The sequence below is a fragment of the Hibiscus syriacus genome, unplaced genomic scaffold (assembly GCF_006381635.1).
Source record: "Hibiscus syriacus cultivar Baekdansim isolate YM2019G1 unplaced genomic scaffold, ASM638163v2 tig00004360_pilon, whole genome shotgun sequence".
In the NCBI taxonomy this organism is placed as follows: Eukaryota; Viridiplantae; Streptophyta; class Magnoliopsida; order Malvales; family Malvaceae; genus Hibiscus; species Hibiscus syriacus.
Genome location: NW_024062012.1, coordinates 19522 through 40622, shown reverse-complemented (window position 1 = coordinate 40622; position 21101 = coordinate 19522). Strand labels below are relative to the sequence as shown.

At 34.3% G+C, this 21101-nt stretch overlaps 3 protein-coding genes across 4 annotated transcripts; 1 reads left to right on the top strand and 2 right to left on the bottom strand.

Annotated features, from left to right (window-relative positions):
* Nucleotides 1-434: 434 nt before the first annotated feature.
* LOC120194079 (N-terminal acetyltransferase B complex catalytic subunit NAA20-like) lies at nt 435-11039 on the bottom strand. 2 transcript variants are annotated; one of them, XM_039196484.1, is made up of 8 exons: nt 10918-11039; nt 10719-10809; nt 10342-10474; nt 9587-9656; nt 9278-9338; nt 9094-9208; nt 3632-3637; nt 435-446 (listed from the first exon to the last, which is right to left on the bottom strand). In XM_039196484.1, exons 1-6 carry the CDS (start codon nt 10993-10995, stop codon nt 9117-9119), a joined length of 525 nt encoding a protein of 174 aa, XP_039052415.1. In that variant the 5' UTR covers nt 10996-11039; the 3' UTR covers nt 435-446; nt 3632-3637; nt 9094-9116. The 2 variants fall into 2 exon arrangements, with proteins under 2 accessions (XP_039052415.1, XP_039052406.1); XM_039196475.1 differs by lacking the exons at nt 435-446; nt 3632-3637 and having other exon boundaries at nt 8934-9208.
* Nucleotides 4502-6096, bottom strand: LOC120194067 (probable inactive patatin-like protein 9). The gene is made up of 2 exons (XM_039196468.1): nt 4930-6096; nt 4502-4749 (listed from the first exon to the last, which is right to left on the bottom strand). The coding sequence occupies exons 1-2, from the start codon at nt 5857-5859 to the stop codon at nt 4525-4527; spliced, it is 1155 nt and encodes a 384-aa protein (XP_039052399.1). The 5' UTR covers nt 5860-6096; the 3' UTR covers nt 4502-4524.
* Nucleotides 11040-15783: 4744 nt separating the features above from the next.
* Nucleotides 15784-18360, top strand: LOC120194050 (pre-mRNA-splicing factor 18-like). Its single transcript, XM_039196457.1, has 2 exons — nt 15784-16731; nt 17869-18360. Exons 1-2 carry the CDS (start codon nt 15895-15897, stop codon nt 18271-18273), a joined length of 1242 nt encoding a protein of 413 aa, XP_039052388.1. The 5' UTR covers nt 15784-15894; the 3' UTR covers nt 18274-18360.
* Nucleotides 18361-21101: the final 2741 nt, after the last annotated feature.

The window sequence follows — 21101 nt, the reverse complement described above, 5'->3', positions numbered from 1 at the left end:
GGGGTAAAAACGCCCTTTCTCTCATTATTTTAATTATCAAATAATTAATATTCAAATTATAGAAACATACAATAAGCACCACATCATATATATCATGAATGTAATAATATGATTTGTGGACAAAGCTTAATTAAAGATTTGACAACCAAATGAAATTTTCCAAATCGTATCACAAATATTTGATAATATCTACATCCAATCTTATAACTATTTACAACAACATCCATTTCCAATTTAAAATAATTAAATCCAAGATCCCAATTTTCCTTTTTAAAGTTTATTTGCATACCAACAAATTAATTTGCCCTTTTCTCCCATTGGTTGATATAGAAATCTAGCAGAGTCGGCTAATAAAATAAAATGTAAATAAATAAATTTAATTTAAGTGTTTGATCATGATCATGTGAGTTAAGGTTTAATTAATTAGTTTAAGATGATAAACTAAACTGTAATTAATAAAAAATATTTATATCCCTAATACAGTTTGGAAGTGAAAAATCGTGATCCAAAATGGGAAGTCACAAAGGCATCATTTTTATTTTAGGATAAATTACGCGTTTAGTATTTTAATAATTAATTTTGGTCCATTTTAATACATAAATTTTTAATTTTTCAAAATTATTTTTTATTTTATTTTAATAATGTTAAGTTTTTTAAAAAAAACTTGAAAGTTTAGGTATTAAAACGGATCAAAATTGATAGTTTAGACTAAACACGTTAAATTTGTAACGGCAGGTACTAAACTGAAACAAAAACTAAACATTTAGAATGGTTTTTAAAAAAAATAAAAAATTAAGTTTTTGTTTTATTTTAATAATGTTGAGTCTTTTTAAAAAATTGAAAGTTTAGATATTAAAACATACCAAAATTAATAGTTTAGGTACTAAACAAATTAAAATTTTAACGGCGGGGTATTAAAATGAAATAAAAAATAAACATTAAGAATGATTTTAAAAAAATAAAAAATTAAGTACTAAAATAGATCAAAATTGATAATTTAAGTATTAAATACTTAATTTACCTTTTATTTTATTGGATGCAAAAAAACAATGGGAGAGTGTCACTTGTCAACACAGACAATCCTCTACCAAACTTACCTACTGAAAATAGAAGCATGGAAATTTCAGTGAGGAAGATGCATGCTATAATTATGGGTGAAAGCTGTAAAATTTAAAAAAAAAGAAAAAGAAAGCGAAATCATTGAAGGAAAAAGTTATGGCTCGCCTTTTCTCGTTACTTTTTACTATATACATGTTTGATGGATATCCCCTTCTAACTACCGATGCATTAAATGATGGAGGGAGAAATATTTTTTAGAATAAATATATATATTAATAATATAATTTATATAAATAAAATTTCAGAACAAATATCATTAATAAAATAAATAATTAATATAAAAAAATTTAAATTTTAACATAAACACGCTTTCACTGTAAATCCTTATATATATGGGTAAATTCACGAGATAATGTTCTCGAATTTTTTTTTTCACGATATGGTGCACATCATAGATTAATTGCTGGAATGGGGTGAATTACAGTGATCGCCATAGGACGCCATGCAATCCAGGCGACCTTGGAGGTCGCCATGCAATCCGGGCGACCTTGGAGGTCGCCATGCAATCCGGGCGACCTCCAAGGTATATTGCATGGCGCCCTGTGCGTATTTTGCAAAAATCATGGGCCGTGGGAATGCATGGGGGAGGGGATGCATGCTGTGCATGGTCATGCAGATGCATGCTGTGCATGGGACGTGGGAACTGTGCATGGCCATGCACGTCGAACGATGTAGGTCACGGCGGCGTGGTCGGTAGGTCGCCATGGAGTCTCGGCGACCAAGGTCTGGTCCGTAGCTGCTGCATGCATGCGTTGCATCATAGCTGAGATTCCTGCACCCGTAGCTGTATGTGTTGTTGCGTTATTGCAGCGTTAATTTAGCTGTCAGCCTTTCAATGCTCAATAGTTAGACGACAATGCTAATATTATTTGCTTCAACAATCAAATTTAATGACTCTGTCCAACGCTCAGTTGCTTTATATATATAAAGGATATGGTGTTTAGGGTAGAAGCACAAGCAGAACTGGCAAATATAAACTTTGCCGAGAGAAAGAAAAGGAAGAAGAAGAAAAGAAGATAAAGGCTCAAACATAGTTCGTGAGGTAATTTTTTTATTGTTTAATTTAGTTTAATATATGAAATTATTAGTTTGTTAGTTTCGGGTTTAGGGTAAAATTAAAATCTAGTTAATTAGTTTGTTAGTATAAATTATTAGTTTGTTAGTTTAAGTTATATTATATTAGTTTATTAGTTTAAGTTATATATTATATTATATAAAAAATTAGTTAATTAGTTTCTTAGTTTAAGTTATTAAATATAAAAAATATTTATTAATTTGTATGTGTCTTTAAACGTATATTAGGTTGTTCGTTGAAGTTGAAGTTATATTATAAAAAAATTAATTAGTGCTTAATTAGTTTGTTATTTAACCCTAAACCCTAAACTAACAAATTAAACATTTATAATAATAAACTAATTTAAATATAAAAAAATTTACCTTATCTCCCTTTCTTCTTCTTACTTTCCTTTCTCCCTTTCTTTCTTTCCTTTCTCCCTTTCTTTCTTTCTTTCTCGGCTGCAATCTCTTCTCCCTTTCTTCTGCAATCTCTTCTCCCTTTCTTTCTTTCTTTTATAACCGGCTGAGGCCTCAATTATTTCACCAATTGTACAATTGCAGCTATGATATCATCAGCTGATTTCACGCGTTCAATTATTGTACCAATAATCAAATGGTTCACATGCCTCAAATGGTTCACATGCATGCATTGGGAGGTGTAGGCATGCAGCGGGGAGCACGTGAATTGGGAGGTGTAGGCAATGCAGCGGGGAGCACGTGAAGGAATCTATGTGGCTATGTGGCTGTGCATGTGCATGGATGATGGAATGGCGCCGGGACTACATGGCGACCTACAAGGTCGCCGGGACTACATGGCGACCTACAAGGTCGCCGGGACTACATGGCGACCTACAAGGTCGCCTAGGCTGCATGGCGACCTCTCTATTCCTGCATGGCTCGTATATGGCTCGTTGCATGCTCCCCATTGGCTCTCTATTCCTGCATGCTCCCCATTGGCTCGTATATGGCTCGTTGCATGCTCCCCATTGGCTCTCTATTCCTGCATGCTCCCCGTGGGCTCGTATATGGCTCGTTGCATGCTCCCCATTGGCTCTCTATTCCTGCATGCTCCCCATTGCCTCGTTGCATCCTCCCCATTGGCTCGTATGACTCGTATATGGCTCGTATGTCACCCTCGTATGACTCGTATATGGCTCGTATGTCACCCTCGTATGTCACCCCGTATGTCGCCAGGATTGCATGGCGTCCTCCAAGGTCGCCTGGATTGCATGGCGTCCTATGGCAATCACTGTTGAATTCACCCCATTCCAGCAATTAATCTATGATGTGCACCATATCGTGAAAAAAAAAATTCGAGAACATTATCTCGTGAATTTACCCTATATATATATATATATATATATATATATATATATATATATATATATATATATATATATATATCCGCTACTGGCAGTCATGTTTCCCACTTTCCTCCCCTATCCGCTCATCTTACCCTCCAGTGTATCACTAGCTTCTCCAATCTGGTTTAGATTTTTACTTTTCCCCCCGATATTTAGGCGAAATGATGTATCTGCTGGGTGATACTTTTTGGGAATTTGGATATTGTCTCACAAGCTACCAATTACCATGTCATTTCTTTAATTTCCTACCAAACTCTATTAACTTAAAACTGTGAACTCTTGTTGCCTTTTGAGGACCACTTCATTAGATTTAATAATTAATCATAGTTAAATATTATAATTATTCATCACGAGGTAACTTTTTTAATTTATTTTATTTTATACTAATAAAGAAAAAACTGTCACATATATATTATCCAATGATATAATATAATTAAAAGCTTCAAAAATTTTCAAATAATATTTTTCTTTTAAATATGAATGTACCGAACTCCAACGTAGTGCTCTGTTGAAAAGTTGTGGAGAATTAAAGATTTAAATGCACGAAAACTGATAATTTGACTTAAAAGCATAATAATACTTAATGGTACTAATGACTTTTCCTTTAATTCATCATTAACTTAACAGTGCTAATTAATTGATTCAACCGCAACCCAGACATTTGACTAACTACTAATTAGAAGCTGTTTTTTACTTCAAAGTAGGGAACAGTTTAAAGTAAAACGAGATTGGTTACAACTTGCAAGGGGTTAAAAAGATTGGGATTATTCGACTAAATATATGACGGAATCACCCTTTTTTCATAAATAAAAGAATATTTTAAATTAGCAAAAAAAATACGATACGAAATATTGTCATTTTTCATTCAGAAATGAAATAAAGAATTCATTAATAATATATGAAACTCGTGTTGTGCATCAAATATAACTCCTAACAGATCGAAAAAAGATTACACTGGGACCAGAAAAGTAATTTAAAAAGGTAGCTAACGGCCGTTCGCAAGTGAGCTAACGGCTGATTCTTTGAAGGGACTTGAAGGAAGGCTGGTTTTGCCGGTGGCAACAAGGCGTTGCACGAAGCTCTCGATTCTCTGTCCGTTAGTCTCCGTCAGCAACCGTTTCCCGCCAAATGGTAATGATTCTACCCCTCTTTCCTTCAGTACTTCCTCCATTTTTTGCCCTACCATCTTTTCGCGCCCCACTCCGTTTGCCTTCAAGTTTCACAAATAAATGATAATTTAAAATCTGTTTGGCTATTGATAAATTCGAGGAAATTTATATGAGAGAATAACTTTCAGCAGTCAAACTGAATTAATCATGGATTAATTTTTTTTCTTAGGAACCAAACAGACCATCGATAGGAGGGGAAAAAAAGTAACGACAATGCATACCTGAATTCTAACGTAGTCTGCGCGGTTCCAGCCGAAAGCACTCGCCAACATCTGGTCCACCGTCTCCGAGACTCCGTCAAGCGTAATGTCAACGACGGAAGAGGTTGAGCATTCAGTTTTGTTACTGACTTTTGACCTTACGCACGACGGACCGTTGCCTAACGACAAAACCAGCAGATCCTCCACGCCGTTCACCGACGGGAAATCCCTCTTGTTATGGAGAACATGTGTGACCGCTGCCGCAGTAGGGTTGTTCATGACCAAACCGCCGTCCACGGCGGAGCACGAGATCTTGCCATCTACAGATGTCAATGGAAAAGGTTTGAAGAGGCCGGGAGTGGCTGACGTGGCGCGACATACTTCCCAAAGCTCGAAGTTGAAGCTAGGCGATTCGGAAGCGTCGGCGCGAGAGAACACGAAAGGAGCGGAACTCTTGAGGTCAAAGCAAGGAACAAGTAGAGGCTTACAGGTGTCCTTCAGTGTCAAAACGGTTCCGTCTTCTCTCTTAAATACCTCCTTCAACGCATTATTCATGCTCTTACCGTTCAACATCTTCCGACGGCGAAGAAATCCGGCGAGCTTATTAACTTTGAAGAGCTCGGAATGTTTCTGAGTGATGATATTAACAGCTTCCCTAGCGGAGAAAAGAGGATGGCCAGTTCCATCGTCGGCAGAGATCATGGAAGCAAGAACAGCACCGACGCCAGTGCCGACTATAACGTCGAAGAAATCGGTAATTTGAGCATGTGCATCACTGGTTTTGATGCGGATCTGATATTCAAGGTGAATAAGAGCTGCACCAGCTACAACGCCGGTGGTTCCACCGCCGTCAATGCTCAGGATTCGAACCTTCTTGGTGGTGTCATAGTGCGATAGCCACTTCTGCTCCAGTTTGGTGAAGATCTCCAAAGTTACCTTACGAAGCTCCATGTTACGCACTTCCTCTTGGCGCGAAAACAATTTTCCTTTACTTTTGGGTATTTTAAAAAAATCAAAGAGAGAGGTTGCCTCCGTTCACGCTTTTCTGCTGATAAGAAAAAATATAAAGCTTTGCAATTTGTTTCGTTCTCTCTTTCTCTTTCACTATGGCTTGAGACTGAAAGTTGAGAGAATGCGGGTTTGTTTACAGTTGGGCTCTTCGAGTTGAAAAAGAGTGAGCAAGCGAGTTAGGAGAGGACCAAGATGGTTGGACCTTTGGCGAAGCTTAGCTTATATATATACAATATAATCATATGGGTAAACTATCTATTTGGTCAGCCATCTATTATGTAGTTTCTGTTTTGGTCATATAACTATTATTATTTTCAAAATTATATTTAATATTACGTTTTGATTCTATTTTGGTCATCTACATAATGTTGATTCTGACATTGTATTTTTATTATTTTTCAATGCTTATATGAAATTATAATATGCTAACACATCAAAATCACCATTAATTTTTTAACAAAGAATTATCAAAATATAATGTTAGGAATGAGTATTTTTAAAAGATAACAATTAGATGACTAAAACACAAATTAAGTAACAGGTGAGTGACCAAAGAAGTAGTTTACCCTAAGAATATTTAGCAGTAGCGCAGAGAGGTTTTCTTTAAAGAAATAATTTGTATGTTTTACTGAATATTTATTTTCCATTTAGCAGTGAGATTCTTACGTTATGGGCTGTCGTTGCATGTGTTGCTATAGGAAGGGGAAGTGTCCATTTCGGCTTCTGCATCTAGGCTCGGCTCGGCTCGGCTCGGCTCCCGCTTTTCTTTGAGGGGAAATTTGCGTACTAATCCTTCCTACCTTTGTAATGTTAGATATGCCTACCATACCAGACAAGTCCTGTATATTCACAGGGTATCCAAAGAAAATTTTAAAGGCTCACTGTACATGTTAGTGCTATTCTCACCAACCAAATAAATATTCGAAATTTTACTTATTGTATCATTTATTTGTTTTTTTTTTATTTTGGTTGATTAATCATATAAAATTTCAATTAAATTTCATAATCGAACCAAGTAGATTTCTGATTGAGATATACTTTTAAATAAATTTTTATCCATAAAATATTAATTTGAAATTTACTGAACGCTCCAAATTTGGATATTAAAATTTGAATTTGGATTTTATTTATTGTGTAAATATTTAGAATAAAATCTATACATTAAAGATAAATAATTAAGATTTAATATAACATATAAAAACGGATTATCAAATTCAAATATAATCTAGAAATTTTAAAATCGTTTTATATAGGCATCCTATAAATATAAATATCTGAGAAATAACCATCACTATTATATTTTAAAATATTATTAACTTATTTACACTCTTTTAAAAATATATATCTAAATTAACAAACATTCATATTCCTCTTCCATTTTCAAATCTAAATAAGTTTCGCACGGGAGGTGACAGTTAACAATGTATTGAATCCTTTGGACACATTACACTGACTTCATTACTGTTACAAACAGTTCATTTATCCTTTCTGATGCATTGAAATTGAGACTTGTATAATTTAATGTGTTGGGCACATGTATGTCTTCCTCCCATATATTTTCATTCAATATACAATAAACTCATTAGGTATAATTTTTTTAATAGTATGGAGTGATTATAAAAGAATATTTTATTATTATTTTCATAAAGTAAAATTATAGCAGCAGTAAAATAGGAATGGCAATTTAACAATAATAATAATATGATAAAATCGGGGCATATATGGGACATGCGTAAACATGAAACGACATAGGCAACATATTTACTTTGGGGGGGCATGATTTGCAGAGTAATAAATGTGAAGGGTGCTTTGACAAGATGTGTTCTTGCTTTTCATGACGGAAGCTCGGCGCTATCATTCTCTGCAAGTCTTAAGATATATATATAAAGGGACATCAGTAGGGATGTTTTGGGGGTGTCGATGATGCGATAGTACAGTTGAAAATTTTAAATTTTAATATAATTAAAATATATTTTTTAAATTTTGTATTAAAAGTTTAATTTTATATCTCTTAAAAGTTTTGTAATTCATACTTTAGTTACCTAAAACTATTCAATCATCGGCCATTATAAAGTAAACGATCGTGGCTAGAAAACAAGGTGGGTATTGGCTTTGTTGCACTCCCTCTGCCTCTGCAACTGCATGCTTGATGAATTTGGCCCAGTCACTTCCTTCACATTGTGGAAAGGTTTAGCATTTTATTCAAATCCTGCAAAGTGACTCAGTTGATACCTTTACAAAAAGCTGTATTTTGTTGGAGACCAGAATAACTAAAGGTTGTGGGGTTGAAAGAAACAACCTTAATAACAGTCGGGATTTGTTTTGCAAAAGTAAACATATTGGACCATCAGGCTGGGGATATCATCATATTGGTCAATAGTCCCATGTAATCAATCACTTTGGGCCCAAAAGAGTTCAAGAGGAAGAGGGTAAAAGAAAAAAAAAACTGTAATAACACCAAGTTGGAGTTCATTTGTGTTCTTATAATTGATAGTTTTTTTTTATATACATATAATAACAGCTTCAAATTCATGAATCAGAAATAACGCCATTGAGTATAATATCTGAAATGCATGTAGGACAATCGTATGCAAAATAAAAGGGTGTCCGACTAGAGGCTGCCCGTTGAGCAAGGCTATGGGCAGCGCCATTCACCATGTGGCGGATGGCCTTGACTATGATGTGGGCATGTTCACGCAAGACCCGCCGCACGTCCTCGAGATGAAATCGGACAACAGATAAGTCTAGCCGATTATGAACTAATTGACCAATGACGCTTGCAGTATCACTTTCAATAATATCATGAAGGCAACCTAACTCGACCGCCAATTGGATACTTTGCATGATCCGACAGCCTCAATGATGTAGGAGTCATGTATCCCCGGCAATGGCACAGCATGTCCGGCTATTATCAAGCCGCTGGGGTCTCTGGCAACGACCCCAAGTGCAGCCGATTCAGAGGATAACATATTATATATAACATACTTTGAGAATTTAGAATAAATACAGAAAGATAATGTTAACGACCCCATACAGAAACATCTGAATTGATTCATTACTTGGAAATAATTGGAAAATGTTATTGGATCTCATGTTTGAAACACCTAAAGCTCTCTTATTTCCCACTGCATTTCAACATAAAACACATGAACATAGCAAATAGTTGGGAGAAAGTTCCATAGAAACTGGAACTAAATCTAATCATACTCCAATTCATCAGGTGTAACTGGCCGCTTGAGGGGGATCACTGATTTATTTTCCACATCTCTTGACAATGCTTTCCTCATATCTGGAAAAATAAACCATAAAAAATGTAAGAAAAACGCAACATTCTTGATGGATATAAAATTCTACATACCTAACCCATCTTCCTCTCCTGAATAATAGCGTAGCACCCTTCTGTATATTATGTACCCAAGCTGTAAAAAAAGGAGAGAGATAGGTAAGTCTTCTTGCATTTATACACATTTGCAGATACAACACACATTGATTTACGTAATATATAGGCTATTGTTACACATCAATATCTGAGACACTTTCAATGACATGGGAAAGCTGCGTTTCGGAACAGAAGAAAAAGAATCTGAATAACAACAAGAACGTGCTTCTGAAGAGAGAGCAAGAATGGTGCAATATTGTCCACAATGGGAAGTTACAGAACTATTACCTTTTCATACATCTTTATGGCTGGTGTATTAGAAGCCCTCACAAAAAGATCCACAAAATATGCCTTGTCACTGCCAAAAAAAAACTACTTATTGATGACTGAAGAGAGAACAAGAATAAAGACACCCAAAACGAAACTAGAGAGTGCACCGGCTTGACATTAAAGGTAAGAGAGTATTTTTCAGTTTAAAAGCACTAGCATGAACTAAACAAACAAATCATCGTGCCTAAGGAGTACAAAAGTAAGGTGATGACAGAATGTCATAAAAAAACTGGCTAAAAGGAGAGCACTTAGCAAAAGAAAATTATTGATCAATACCTAATCGATGTCAGTTCAAAGCTAGAAAAGCACAGGGTATAAAAACCTTGTCCAAAAATACCCAAATATACATGAACAGCACTTCTGTTCCAAAGGAAGATGTTATAGTTCTACACGAAGCTTAGTGCTTGTGTCCATACTTCATTATTGCAATTTCAACAAAAACTTATAGCTTGCATTCAGAAAGTAGTATTACTGACTGAACCTTAAGACCATTCTAGTGGTTCGTAGAAAGCAACAGCTAAAGCATGGTGCAAATTTATATCTAAAAGGCCAAAAGGACAAATATTAAAATTTTAAAACTTTGCAAATTTCAAATCTAGTACTCGACCCTAAAATGCTATTGAAAAAGATAATACTTAGGTAATTACTAATATTGTAATGCCCTACAGGCTAACTGCAGACAAAAGTTATACTAAATTGCACACCAATCTTACATCTTATCACTGATTTCTTCAAGAAGGTTCATCAGTTTCTTAGCAAGCTGTTGCCTACGATATTCAGGTGCAACGGTGACTGCTGTTACATGGCCATGCCAAGACTCACCTTGTCCCTCAACTTTCCCCATAACTACAACAATTTCGAAGGCATCGAATTTAGATACAATACCAAAATAGCATATCCCTCTTCAAATTAAATCTTCAACATAACAACCTTCTGAAAATATGCGATTTCAATTGCTTATAGTGATAATTAAATATGGAAGGCAATGAAACCACAATCACAAAACGATTATTATTTTCTAATTACGAGAGTTCGAATTCCAGATCAAAAATCTAATTCGAAAAAGGAAAGAGGGAGACGGAGATCTCACTGTAACCCATTATTCGTTTGCCGGGGCCTTCAGCTACTTGAAAATAATCGGGCCAACGAGCCAAATACGTCAAGTAGAATGACATATTGAACTGTAATAATAACATGATTGCCATTAAAGGAACCAACTTCACTATTCGCCCGAGCATTTGTTTTGAGGTTCAAAAAAAATAGAAGGGAAAAAAGTTTCCAGAACTTACGGTTTCAGTTAAGTGGTCGAGATTGACGGAAGTGAAACGGAGGAGATCGTTGCAGCAAAATCGGCGTATCGTTGTCATCTCTCTGTGTCTCGGAAAGCCGGCTGGAAATGGAAGCTCTAATTAAGCTTTAATGAATATTGAGAACCCTTATTACACTTTAACTAAGTATGTCCTTTGAAACCATGAACCTAAGTGGACTATATTGGGCTATTTAGGCCCACATTTTTTATTACAAAGAATTATGACAAGCTACTCTAAACTATATATTTATTTTATCGACTTGTCATTTTTTTATTAAGTTAATGTTGATTATAAAGTAGTATATTTTAAATATTTTTAATTATTTGTAATAAACTTTCAATCACCTTGCAGTCGCTGGTACTCAACTGTGACTTCTAAGAACAACAATAACAATTCATTTAACTAATGAGGTAAATTGGTTCCTGCTTATGGACTTGTCATTTAAAAAAAATTATTATTATATTGTTTAATTTTAAAATGTTACTTGAACTATCCTAAAATTATTATTTTTAAAAAAAAATTAATAAAAATATTATACGAGGCACTTTGATAATATCCAATTTTAATAAAATAAATAAATATTATAATACGTCTTATTTCTTAGAATTTCTTTTTATCCAATATACTTTTCTTACACCTAAATTGAATTATGTTTATTTTAAAATTTGTATTTTAATTTATTTTTTTTAGAATTAAAAGAAACCTAAAGAAATACATTAGGCATATCCAGAACAGACACAATCACGATTGAGCAGAAAAAAAAAGGAATCGATAAATAAGGTATGCGAGGATAGCTGATCAGAAGTATTGCTATCAACCTTGAAGAAGAAATCTGTTGTCATGTTCGCTTCACGTCCGATAAGATTGAAATCTACAAGCCAAACTCGATCAAACAGTCTACCAATTTTCCGTACCAAGGAATAAGGGCTTTTGAGGGAGGCGTTTGTAATCAATTACCCATTTGGAGTTGGAGCTTCTCAAACCCATGGTTTTCAGAACCGGAACGGTTAACGAACCGATCATACTATCGGTTCACTGGTTCAACCGGTCGAATCGGTTGGAAAAATCGGACAACGTCATAATTATTTTAAAAAATTAAATAAAAATACTAAAAATATTTAATAAAAAAATAATTTTTTATATCACAAGTCATATTCAAAGCAAGTCATAACATATATAAGTTAAAAACCATAAAATCAAGTGAAACAAAATGATTCAAATTAACAACAACATAATAATTAAGGTAAAATGTATTAAATAATAAATATAATTATATAACTATAATTAAAATATAAATTAGGGGCTAAAAAAACCATAACAAAATGATATTGTTTGGTTTAATTTTTTTTTTAAAAAAAACAATCTCACATGGCTAAGAAACATAGAAGAGCATCCCAAAAGTCTAAAGAGTAAAAATATGAGAACAAAACAATCTTACATGTCTAAGAAACATAGAAGAGCATCCCAATTAACTTCTATAAATAATAGAGGTAATTTGACATTCAAAATCATGGAGCCTTTTGGTGAGCATTGAGTGAACTATTCTTTCACTTCAATCAAGCTCGAATTTTAGGCTTCAATCGAGCTTCTAATTTTTTTTTGAGTTCAAGCCTTTTCGAGTTCAAGTTTCAAGATTATATTTCGAGTTCGAGTTGAACTTGATAATTTTTAGCTTGTGAGTTTGAGTCGAGTTGAGCTTACTTTTTAAAGTTTTCAAGTTCGAGTCGAGCTCAACAATACTCGAGTTCGACTTGGCTCGTTTAACAAACGACGTCGTTTGGTTTAATTTTTTTTAAAAAAAAACAAAATTGGCGGGTTTTTTTTTCATTTTTTCCGGTTTTCAGCCGGTCCGGTTTGAACGGTTCAGCAGTTTTGACTGGTTCACCAGTAGCGGTTCAACCGGTGTAGATTGAACCGGACTAGGCAACGGTTTCCAGTTGAACCGGCCGGTCCGGTCCGATTTTCAAAACACTGCTCAAACCCATAATTTTATGCTATCTTCAATCATTCAATAATTCCCTATAGTTCAGCTGTGATGACTGAAGCCGAACCAAGATGCTTGTTAAATAAATAAATAAAAACTATCGTCGTGCGTCGTGAAGCTGCTGACGTGGTTACCTCACCAAAACGGCATCGTTTTAGCACAAATGTTTAAATGGTCATAAAACCTAAAACGACGTTGTTTTGGCACAACTGTCTTAATGCTTTCCATATTAATAAAAATTAAATTTAATTAAACAATTATAATATTAATAAAATAAGAATTTAATATTATTTGAAAGTAATTACATTTAATTAAAAATAAAATTAATATTATAATTAATAGTTTGAGGAGATTATAAAGTGGTATATGTTTAGAATTTTCTTAAACTATTGATAGTGCATACACACTCTGCAAATATCCTTATTTGAACTCATGACCTCTAAAAAGAATAATATTCCCTTTTATTATTGAATCAATTTAATAATTTTTGCTAAATACTTTTTAACACTACAATAACCAATTCCTGATTTAATTGTCTACTATTTTTATGGCCCATATCTTCATCCTAAAATTCGAGCTCTATTTTATTTACTACATGAATTAGTTGATCTTTCTGCTATGATGAAATAAAATGCATTTCTATAGATAATTTGATAATAATATGATAATTGAGCGTTTACTTTATATAAAAAACCTTTAACTTATGTTAAACATTGACAAAACATGCTTACCTTACTTTATCTAGTAGATATGTTGTGTAACATTATATACTTATAAAGTTTGAAAGTAAAATTGGCAATATTACACAAAAAGATGTTTATGTTTGAATTGGATGTTTATAAAAGAGTGTCACACCACAAATTAGGGTCTATTTTAAAAAAAATTAGGATTAAATTGAAATTTTAGTTAAATTTGGGGACCAAAATAAAATTTTAGTTAAATTTATACCCAAATCAAAAAGTAACCAAATCTTAAGGACCTAAATGTAATTTACCTTTTTTTGGTTGAGTTTAAAACCCCAAATTCACCGGTTTCCATTTCCGAAAACTCATCTCTCTCTCTTCAAACTTTCCATTTTTAGACAATAAACTTTGATAGTCATTTAACTTTCGACGTTACTTTGTGATCGACACCGCCCATACCATGATGTTTTTATATCGTCCTGAGTTCAACGGTGGTTGTCTCATTGTTATCGTCACCAGCGTGTGGAGGGGTGAGTGAAAGCAATTCCTGATGTTATCGAATTGAGCTCTCCGTCGTTCACCGTTGTGAACTGAGCTTGATCATTGTCTCAAAACCCCTTACAATGCATATAGGATTTTTTTCGCAACTTTTCCAACCCCATAAGGCCCAACACGCGTCGCTGCTACGTGGGGAAGTCCCATCGCCTGTGGGTTTCTAGAAATTGGGTCGACCCGATCCGATCCGACCTGCCTGCCCAAACCGACCAGACTTGAATCGAACGGGTTAGTCGTGACCGTTGACCATTGACCGACCGTTGTTGACATTTTTTGAAAACTTCTATCTTGACGTTTTTCAACGTCTTGAGCTCGATTTTGCTATTCGTTTTGCCAAATTATTATCCGAAAGCTCCAAATCGAGCCCGTTAATCCAAAAATGCTTAGTATTTTTAGAATTTTTGCTTATTTATTTGAGATTTGATTATGGAATTGATACGAGTATATATTTATATAAAGGTGCTCGCGTTTCTCCCGACTAAGGGTCAATGAGATTCAGTGTTTTCCATCCGTTAGATCCACTCGTTCAGCGTTCTTCGAGAGTTGCTCATAGGTTTTTGTAAATTATTTAAATATATGTTATTATTATTCATATTAGAAATCAATATAGATTTTTCAATTTATAGAATATAGCGCTGCCGCTGATCGTGATCGACAAACCCAATAGTAGACTTCCTTATCAGACTACTCAGACTGATACATGTGTGTTTTCTGATGGTGTTACATTATTGTTTTAAACTATTTATCTGAATGTTTTAGAATTTTGATGACACTGAATATTTTTATGACATTATACTTGGTTTCCTGAATATTGTTTATATGATATATGATTTACCATATATTTCTGATATGATATCTGATTATTGTATTTTGCATATGATTTCTGATTATGGAATATTTTTATGTTTTAATTGATTAAACTACCATTTTCACTCGAATTCATACATGTTTATTACTATCATTGGGGGTATTATTGGAAGAAGTATATCAAGCTTAGTCTATAACTTGAAAGACCTTACCGCAAGCTCCTTTGCTTTGTGCACAGAGTAAGTCCTTACCGCAGGTTCTTATCCTATATGTATAAGGCCCTTACTGGGTGTACAAATGGGTGTATGATTATGGGGAACCTACATATTCTAGTGATTGGATAGGGGTAGTGGTCATATTTTTAAAACATGTTTTATAAATTGATTTTTACTGAAGTATTTTATCAGTATGTTTTTATACACCGTAAGGGGCACATTGAGCTTTTTAGCTCATTATGTAAATTTTAATTTTTTTTAGATAGTAGCAGACCATAGGTTAGCAGACTTGACATCAGAGACCTATACTCCTATTTTTGTATCAATGTATATCTTTATATGCCTTTTTGTTATAGTGTCACATGTTTTTGCTACTGTCTTGATATATTTGTATTACCGATATTTTGTTATGTACATGTTTTATACAATATTTTTTAAAAATATAATTTATTTTTAATTTTAAAAAATAAAAGACATGTAAATATATAAGGATTTTTTTAATTAAATTAACTTTCTTAAACAATAACTCCAATTCCATCATAATTCATAAATATTATAAGTATAGATATAGATAATTAAATATAAATGATAATTGGATTTTTATAATTTTTTAGTCAACAAACGCGAAGAAATAAAAAACGGCGCCCCGATATCCTTTATATTTGACGGAAGTCAGATAAGGCTTCGGAGAATAACCATATCTAAGCCCTAGATGGATCTTCTCAAAGAAGAACTTCTCAAGAAGCGGCAAAGCCTAGCTCAGCAAACCGGCGGGAAGCGCGTGTTTAAGCGCTCCGAGATTGAGCAAAAGCAGATCCAGAACCTTCGCGAGCAAGAAAAACGCGAAGTCGAAGCTAAATCTCGCCGTCAATCCAACACATCTTCCTCCGCCGCGAACGACGCTTCCGCTAAATCGAAAATATCCACTTCTAGTACTGTATCCACCACTGCAGCTTCCACCGCCGGTTCCTCCAAATCCCTCACCGATGAGCAAAACATCGACAACCTAGATCTTCCGAAGCAAGAAGTAATTCGCCGCCTTCGTTTCCTCAAACAGCCCATCACTCTCTTCGGCGAAGATGACGCGGCTCGGCTCGACAGGTTGAAGTACGTCCTGAAAGCCGGGCTTTTCGAGGTTGATAGCGATATGATTGAGGGTCAAACAAACGACTTCTTGAGAGACATAGCGGAGCTGCGGAAGCGGCAGAAGACGGGGATCGTGGGTGATAGGAAGAGGAAGGATAGGGAAGAAGGGGGCGGAGGAGAGGACAGGGAAGGAGGCGGTGGAGAAGACGAGTTGAGTGGTGATGGTGGATCAAGTGGAGTCGATATGGATAAGGACTTGAAAAGAATGAAAGCAAACTTCGATGAGTTGTGTGGTGAAGACAAGATTCTGGTGTTTTTCAAGAAGTTGTTGAATGAGTGGAATCAGGAGCTGGATGAGATGGGTGAGGCTGAGAAGAGGACGGCAAAAGGCAAGGCCATGGTCGCCACATTTAAGCAGTGCGCTCGATATTTGATTCCATTGTTCAAGTTTTGCAGGAAGAAGGTAATACCATTTTTCCTGATTTAAAGATTAGCATTGTTTTCAGTTCTGATCTTTCTTTTTTCCCCTATGTTATCGAGTTAGGCAGTAGATAGGAATAGGGTTTCAATCTAAAATAACCAAGCTTTTACTTGAAATGAAATTGGAATCAATGAGAATTAGATGATGATAGAAGGATTAGAGGTACATGACTTTTAGTTGTTATTCTTGTTATCAAAGTTGTAAATGGCATCTGAATATTTGTTTGCATATATAAGCTAAGGGTTATAAAATTCATCCTCGTATTTTCCTTAGGATCATATAAGTATTTTCTTGATAAATTATTTTTCTGTAGGTATTCCTTAATGCTACTTTTCCATCCATTATTTTTAGATTTATTACCTTTGAACATTCAAAATAGCTGCTAGGGGAAGGGACTTGGAAGAAAGAAAGATAATAATTGGAATCTAGCAACACCATATCATGTAGATAATCTGTGATGTTTCTTTCTTTTTCTTCGTTCTCTGAATATAGGCTAAGCCTATACTTAAGAGAGTTATGAGTTTTCTAATTAATTCCTTATGAAGAATTGTTCAGGGGATCTGAGCCTTGTTGATTATAAATGGAAGTGACTAAGTAAACTTGTAGCTTAATGGAGCCTCTGTTTACATACTGCTCGAGTATGATGCCACAAGTTTTTCTCTGATACTGTGCTTGATGTTATGAAGTTACTCACTTACTGTAAATCTCTAGTAATTGCCTGAAATTGGTTTATGCTGAGCATTCAAGTTCTTTGTGGTTTTAGCACTGAATATAATGATTGGGAAGTTCATTTATTTCAGCAACCTGGGATAATTCTATTTTTCCATGTGAACTATACTCTAGCTTTTAGGGCAATGAAAACTAGGGAAAGTGCTGTGCGGATTGTTAAATTTCAGATGCACCACCTTAGCTAGCTTGGTAACTGATATAGTGATTGTGGACGCACCTTAGTTAACTTGGTAACAGATAAGTGTTCCCTTCTTTCTGAATGAACTAAATGATATGGTATCCTCTCTTTGAGCACATACGTCTACATTTACATGTGTATGTTTATGGCTTTGCTCGAATAACTTTGCATTTCTGAGACCCAATATTTAGCTTCTTGTGTTGTAATTGCAGATTCTTCCAGATGATATCCGTCAAGCTTTGTTGGTGGTGGTTGAGTGCTGCATGAAGCGGGACTACCTAGCTGCAATGGACCAATATATCAAGTTGGCTATAGGCAATGCACCCTGGCCAATTGGTGTGACTATGGTTGGCATCCATGAACGTTCAGCCCGTGAGAAGATCTACACCAACAGTGTTGCACACATAATGAATGATGAGACAACTCGCAAATACTTGCAATCGATCAAAAGATTGATGACATTTTGCCAACGCCGTTACCCAACGCTTCCATCAAAAGCAGTTGAGTTCAATAGCTTGGCTAATGGTAGCGACTTACAGTCACTACTTGCAGAAGAGAATGTTTCTGGGGGTTCAGAGGACATGCTTAGGCTGATGCATGTTCCGAAGGAAACTTAGTTATCATTTATATTGATGTTCTATGCTATGATGTAACATTGTAAAATACTTGAGAAATGTTTGACTGACAGAACTTACTTATGTCCACATTATTGCATCTTATGTCTTTAAGCAAAACATTCTGATGTTTTAGTAGTTTCACTTATCTCGAAGGTTGGTGGAGGCGCTTGGCTGGGTCCGGTGGCAACAGCAAATAGACCGGCCTTGGAAATCCTATTTCATTTTAATATATATTTATATCATTTGGTATATATTAACATACAGTCGCAATTGTTTATGTCCATATAAATATTGGTATAATGGTATATGTATTTTAATGACTATATCGGTATACCTATTGTGTAAACAGATATATCAATCTAGGTTGGTTCATTTATATATCTTCTAATATGAAAATTGCACTTGTAAATAAAATGAAAAATGAGATCTAGGTTAATTGTTATCGGATTGTAAACTCTAGTTGCCATGGCTTCAATTATAAATTCATTATTTATCATTAATGTCAAAATAGAATAGATTAAACTATTTGAATGACGACACGAATCAAGTTAAGTCAGTTGACATAGTTGAAGAGATGATTGAAAATTCATTGTCAAATAGTTAAGTGTAATCACCCTATATTGATTGTGGGCTTCACAAAAACGATTGGGATTTGTTCAATTTTTGATGCAAAGTTGTGGAGAGTATTCGAAGGACTGTCGATGTCATGAAATCGGGGGGTGAGGGATGTTATCGTTGAAAATGAAGTATGCTCTTTTGCTCCTTGTTTGAGGTGTGGATATGGAATGTCTTTCTCTCATTGTTATGCACATTGTTGAAATACTTAGACGGGAGTGGAGGTTATTGTTTTAGTTTGTGCCTCGTGAGTGTAATATGATCGCGGATGGCTTAATCAAGCTTGTATGGAGGCTGTCATTTGGTTCTCATTTGTTTCAGCAGCTGCCTGGTTTGATAAAGCGTATGCTGTCCGAGAAGAGGATGCACGCCTTGGACATTGACGGAGTCAATATATGACGAAACACCCCAAAATTTCTAAAAGAAAAAAATATATAAATTATATATATAATATGAATGAAAATAAATGATTTAACGGTTAAAAGGGTTTTGATGCCCTTAAAAAAGAAATTAACTTTATATTTTTAAACAACTTTATATAATTTTATTTATATATTATAATTTAGATGAAAACCGAATGTCCAAGGTTTTAACACCCTTAAAAATAACGGGTTGGGTACCCGATCTGTCGACACGTCGATCCAGTTAAAAATACTGAATATTTATAATAAAAATATCTGATTTTACAGATCGGATACTCAACCCGCTATTTTTCTTAGATTTCCGAGTTGGGCTTGGGTCACAAAAATCTTTTAACCGGGTGCCATCGACCCAATACTCTGTTTTTTTAATTTAATTTAATTTTCGATAAAAAAATTACATATTGGTTTCTTTAGATATTAAATATTATAAAGCTTCGAGCATTATTCAGAATTATGGGCAGCCTCCTGGATGATTAGAGAGGGACAATGAATTGCCATTCGGTCACATCCACTCCACAGATTAATTCCCCCCCACCCCCAGAAAATGCATGAAGTGAGAGAACAAATGTAAGAGGCAATGGCTTCAAGTTGCTAATTTTGGGAAACCACCCTTCTAAAATAAAACTCCCGAAACAACTCGATCTTAATACGATCATGGAAAGACAAGTCCCTAAATTTGTTAGGAGTTAGGACAGAAAGAAATGATAGAGTAGAACTGTAGAAGGAAGTGAAAATTGAACATGTTAACCATGGAAAAATGAAGTTGTTCAATAAAGAGAACATTAAAGGCTAAGTAGCTTCCTTGTATAAAAAATAGAAGACATGTGACACTTGGCCATTTCATTCTCGAAATGCTGTTGAGCATTAACAACTGGGACACTGCAATGTTATGCACAATTACTTCTCCTTTTGTTTCCTTTTATCTATCAAGCCATTCGTATTCACATTTGAAATATGCTTACTGCAATCAATCTTAGTCATTATATCCCCAAGAACATGTAAAATCTTTAATCTATAAAGAAACTAATAAGTTCAAAGCTTTACAATCTAATAATCAATTTATTTTTATATAAAAAACCCGGATACCATATTACTTGAATTAACGAGTACTCAAATTTTACGGATATCCAAACTAACGAATACCCAAACATTCTGGGCCTGATCATAGGTCGACTTCTTGGTATCATACTTTCTCTATATCGATACTTCAAGTATTCAAGAAAATAGGTATCCGGATTTAAATACCCTTATCTAAAATTGTGGTAAAAAATTACAAAATATACATGAATAATGATGAGCCGGTGACGGTATGACATAAAATAATGCAGATTAAAAATAACAATTAATTCAGATAGGTTGTTATTATAATATCCAAAACAATTTAAATAATTGATTAATCAATACAATAATTTTTTTAAAAATAAACAAATAGACGCAAAGTGTCCCATGACTGATGCAAACAGTCACTCAACTGTTTTATATATATATTTATATGTATGTTAAAAAATATTAAGAATAAAAAATGTCGACATGCACAAAGAAAGAATGATTCTATTCAAGCTTTCGATCAAGACAATAGAACCCTCCCAACAATAATTTCTACTTTGTATTTTTAAAGTTTAAGAGAGAGAGAAAATACTACGCGGGATCATAATATCAATACATTATTTGATTGCATCTTTTTAAATTTCCTAACTTTTTATATTTAATTAAATTTAAATATAAAATTTAATTTTATATTTTGGTAAAGAAACATAAAACTGAATCAGATATCTAATGTTAATTGAAACT

Coding starts and splice junctions, on each gene's coding strand:
- LOC120194067 (XM_039196468.1), bottom strand. CDS start 5,859: ATGGAGCTTCGTAAGGTAACTTTGGAGATCTTCACCAAACTGGAGCAG. Junction 4,750..4,929: donor CAGACTACGTTAGAATTCAG/GTATGCATTGTC, acceptor TGAAACTTGAAG/GCAAACGGAGTGGGGCGCGA.
- LOC120194079 (XM_039196484.1), bottom strand. CDS start 10,995: ATGACAACGATACGCCGATTTTGCTGCAACGATCTCCTCCGTTTCACT. Junction 10,810..10,917: donor TCGACCACTTAACTGAAACC/GTAAGTTCTGGA, acceptor TTATTATTACAG/TTCAATATGTCATTCTACTT. Junction 9,339..9,586: donor CCATAAAGATGTATGAAAAG/GTAATAGTTCTG, acceptor CTTTTTTTACAG/CTTGGGTACATAATATACAG.
- LOC120194050 (XM_039196457.1), top strand. CDS start 15,895: ATGGATCTTCTCAAAGAAGAACTTCTCAAGAAGCGGCAAAGCCTAGCT. Junction 16,732..17,868: donor TCAAGTTTTGCAGGAAGAAG/GTAATACCATTT, acceptor TTGTAATTGCAG/ATTCTTCCAGATGATATCCG.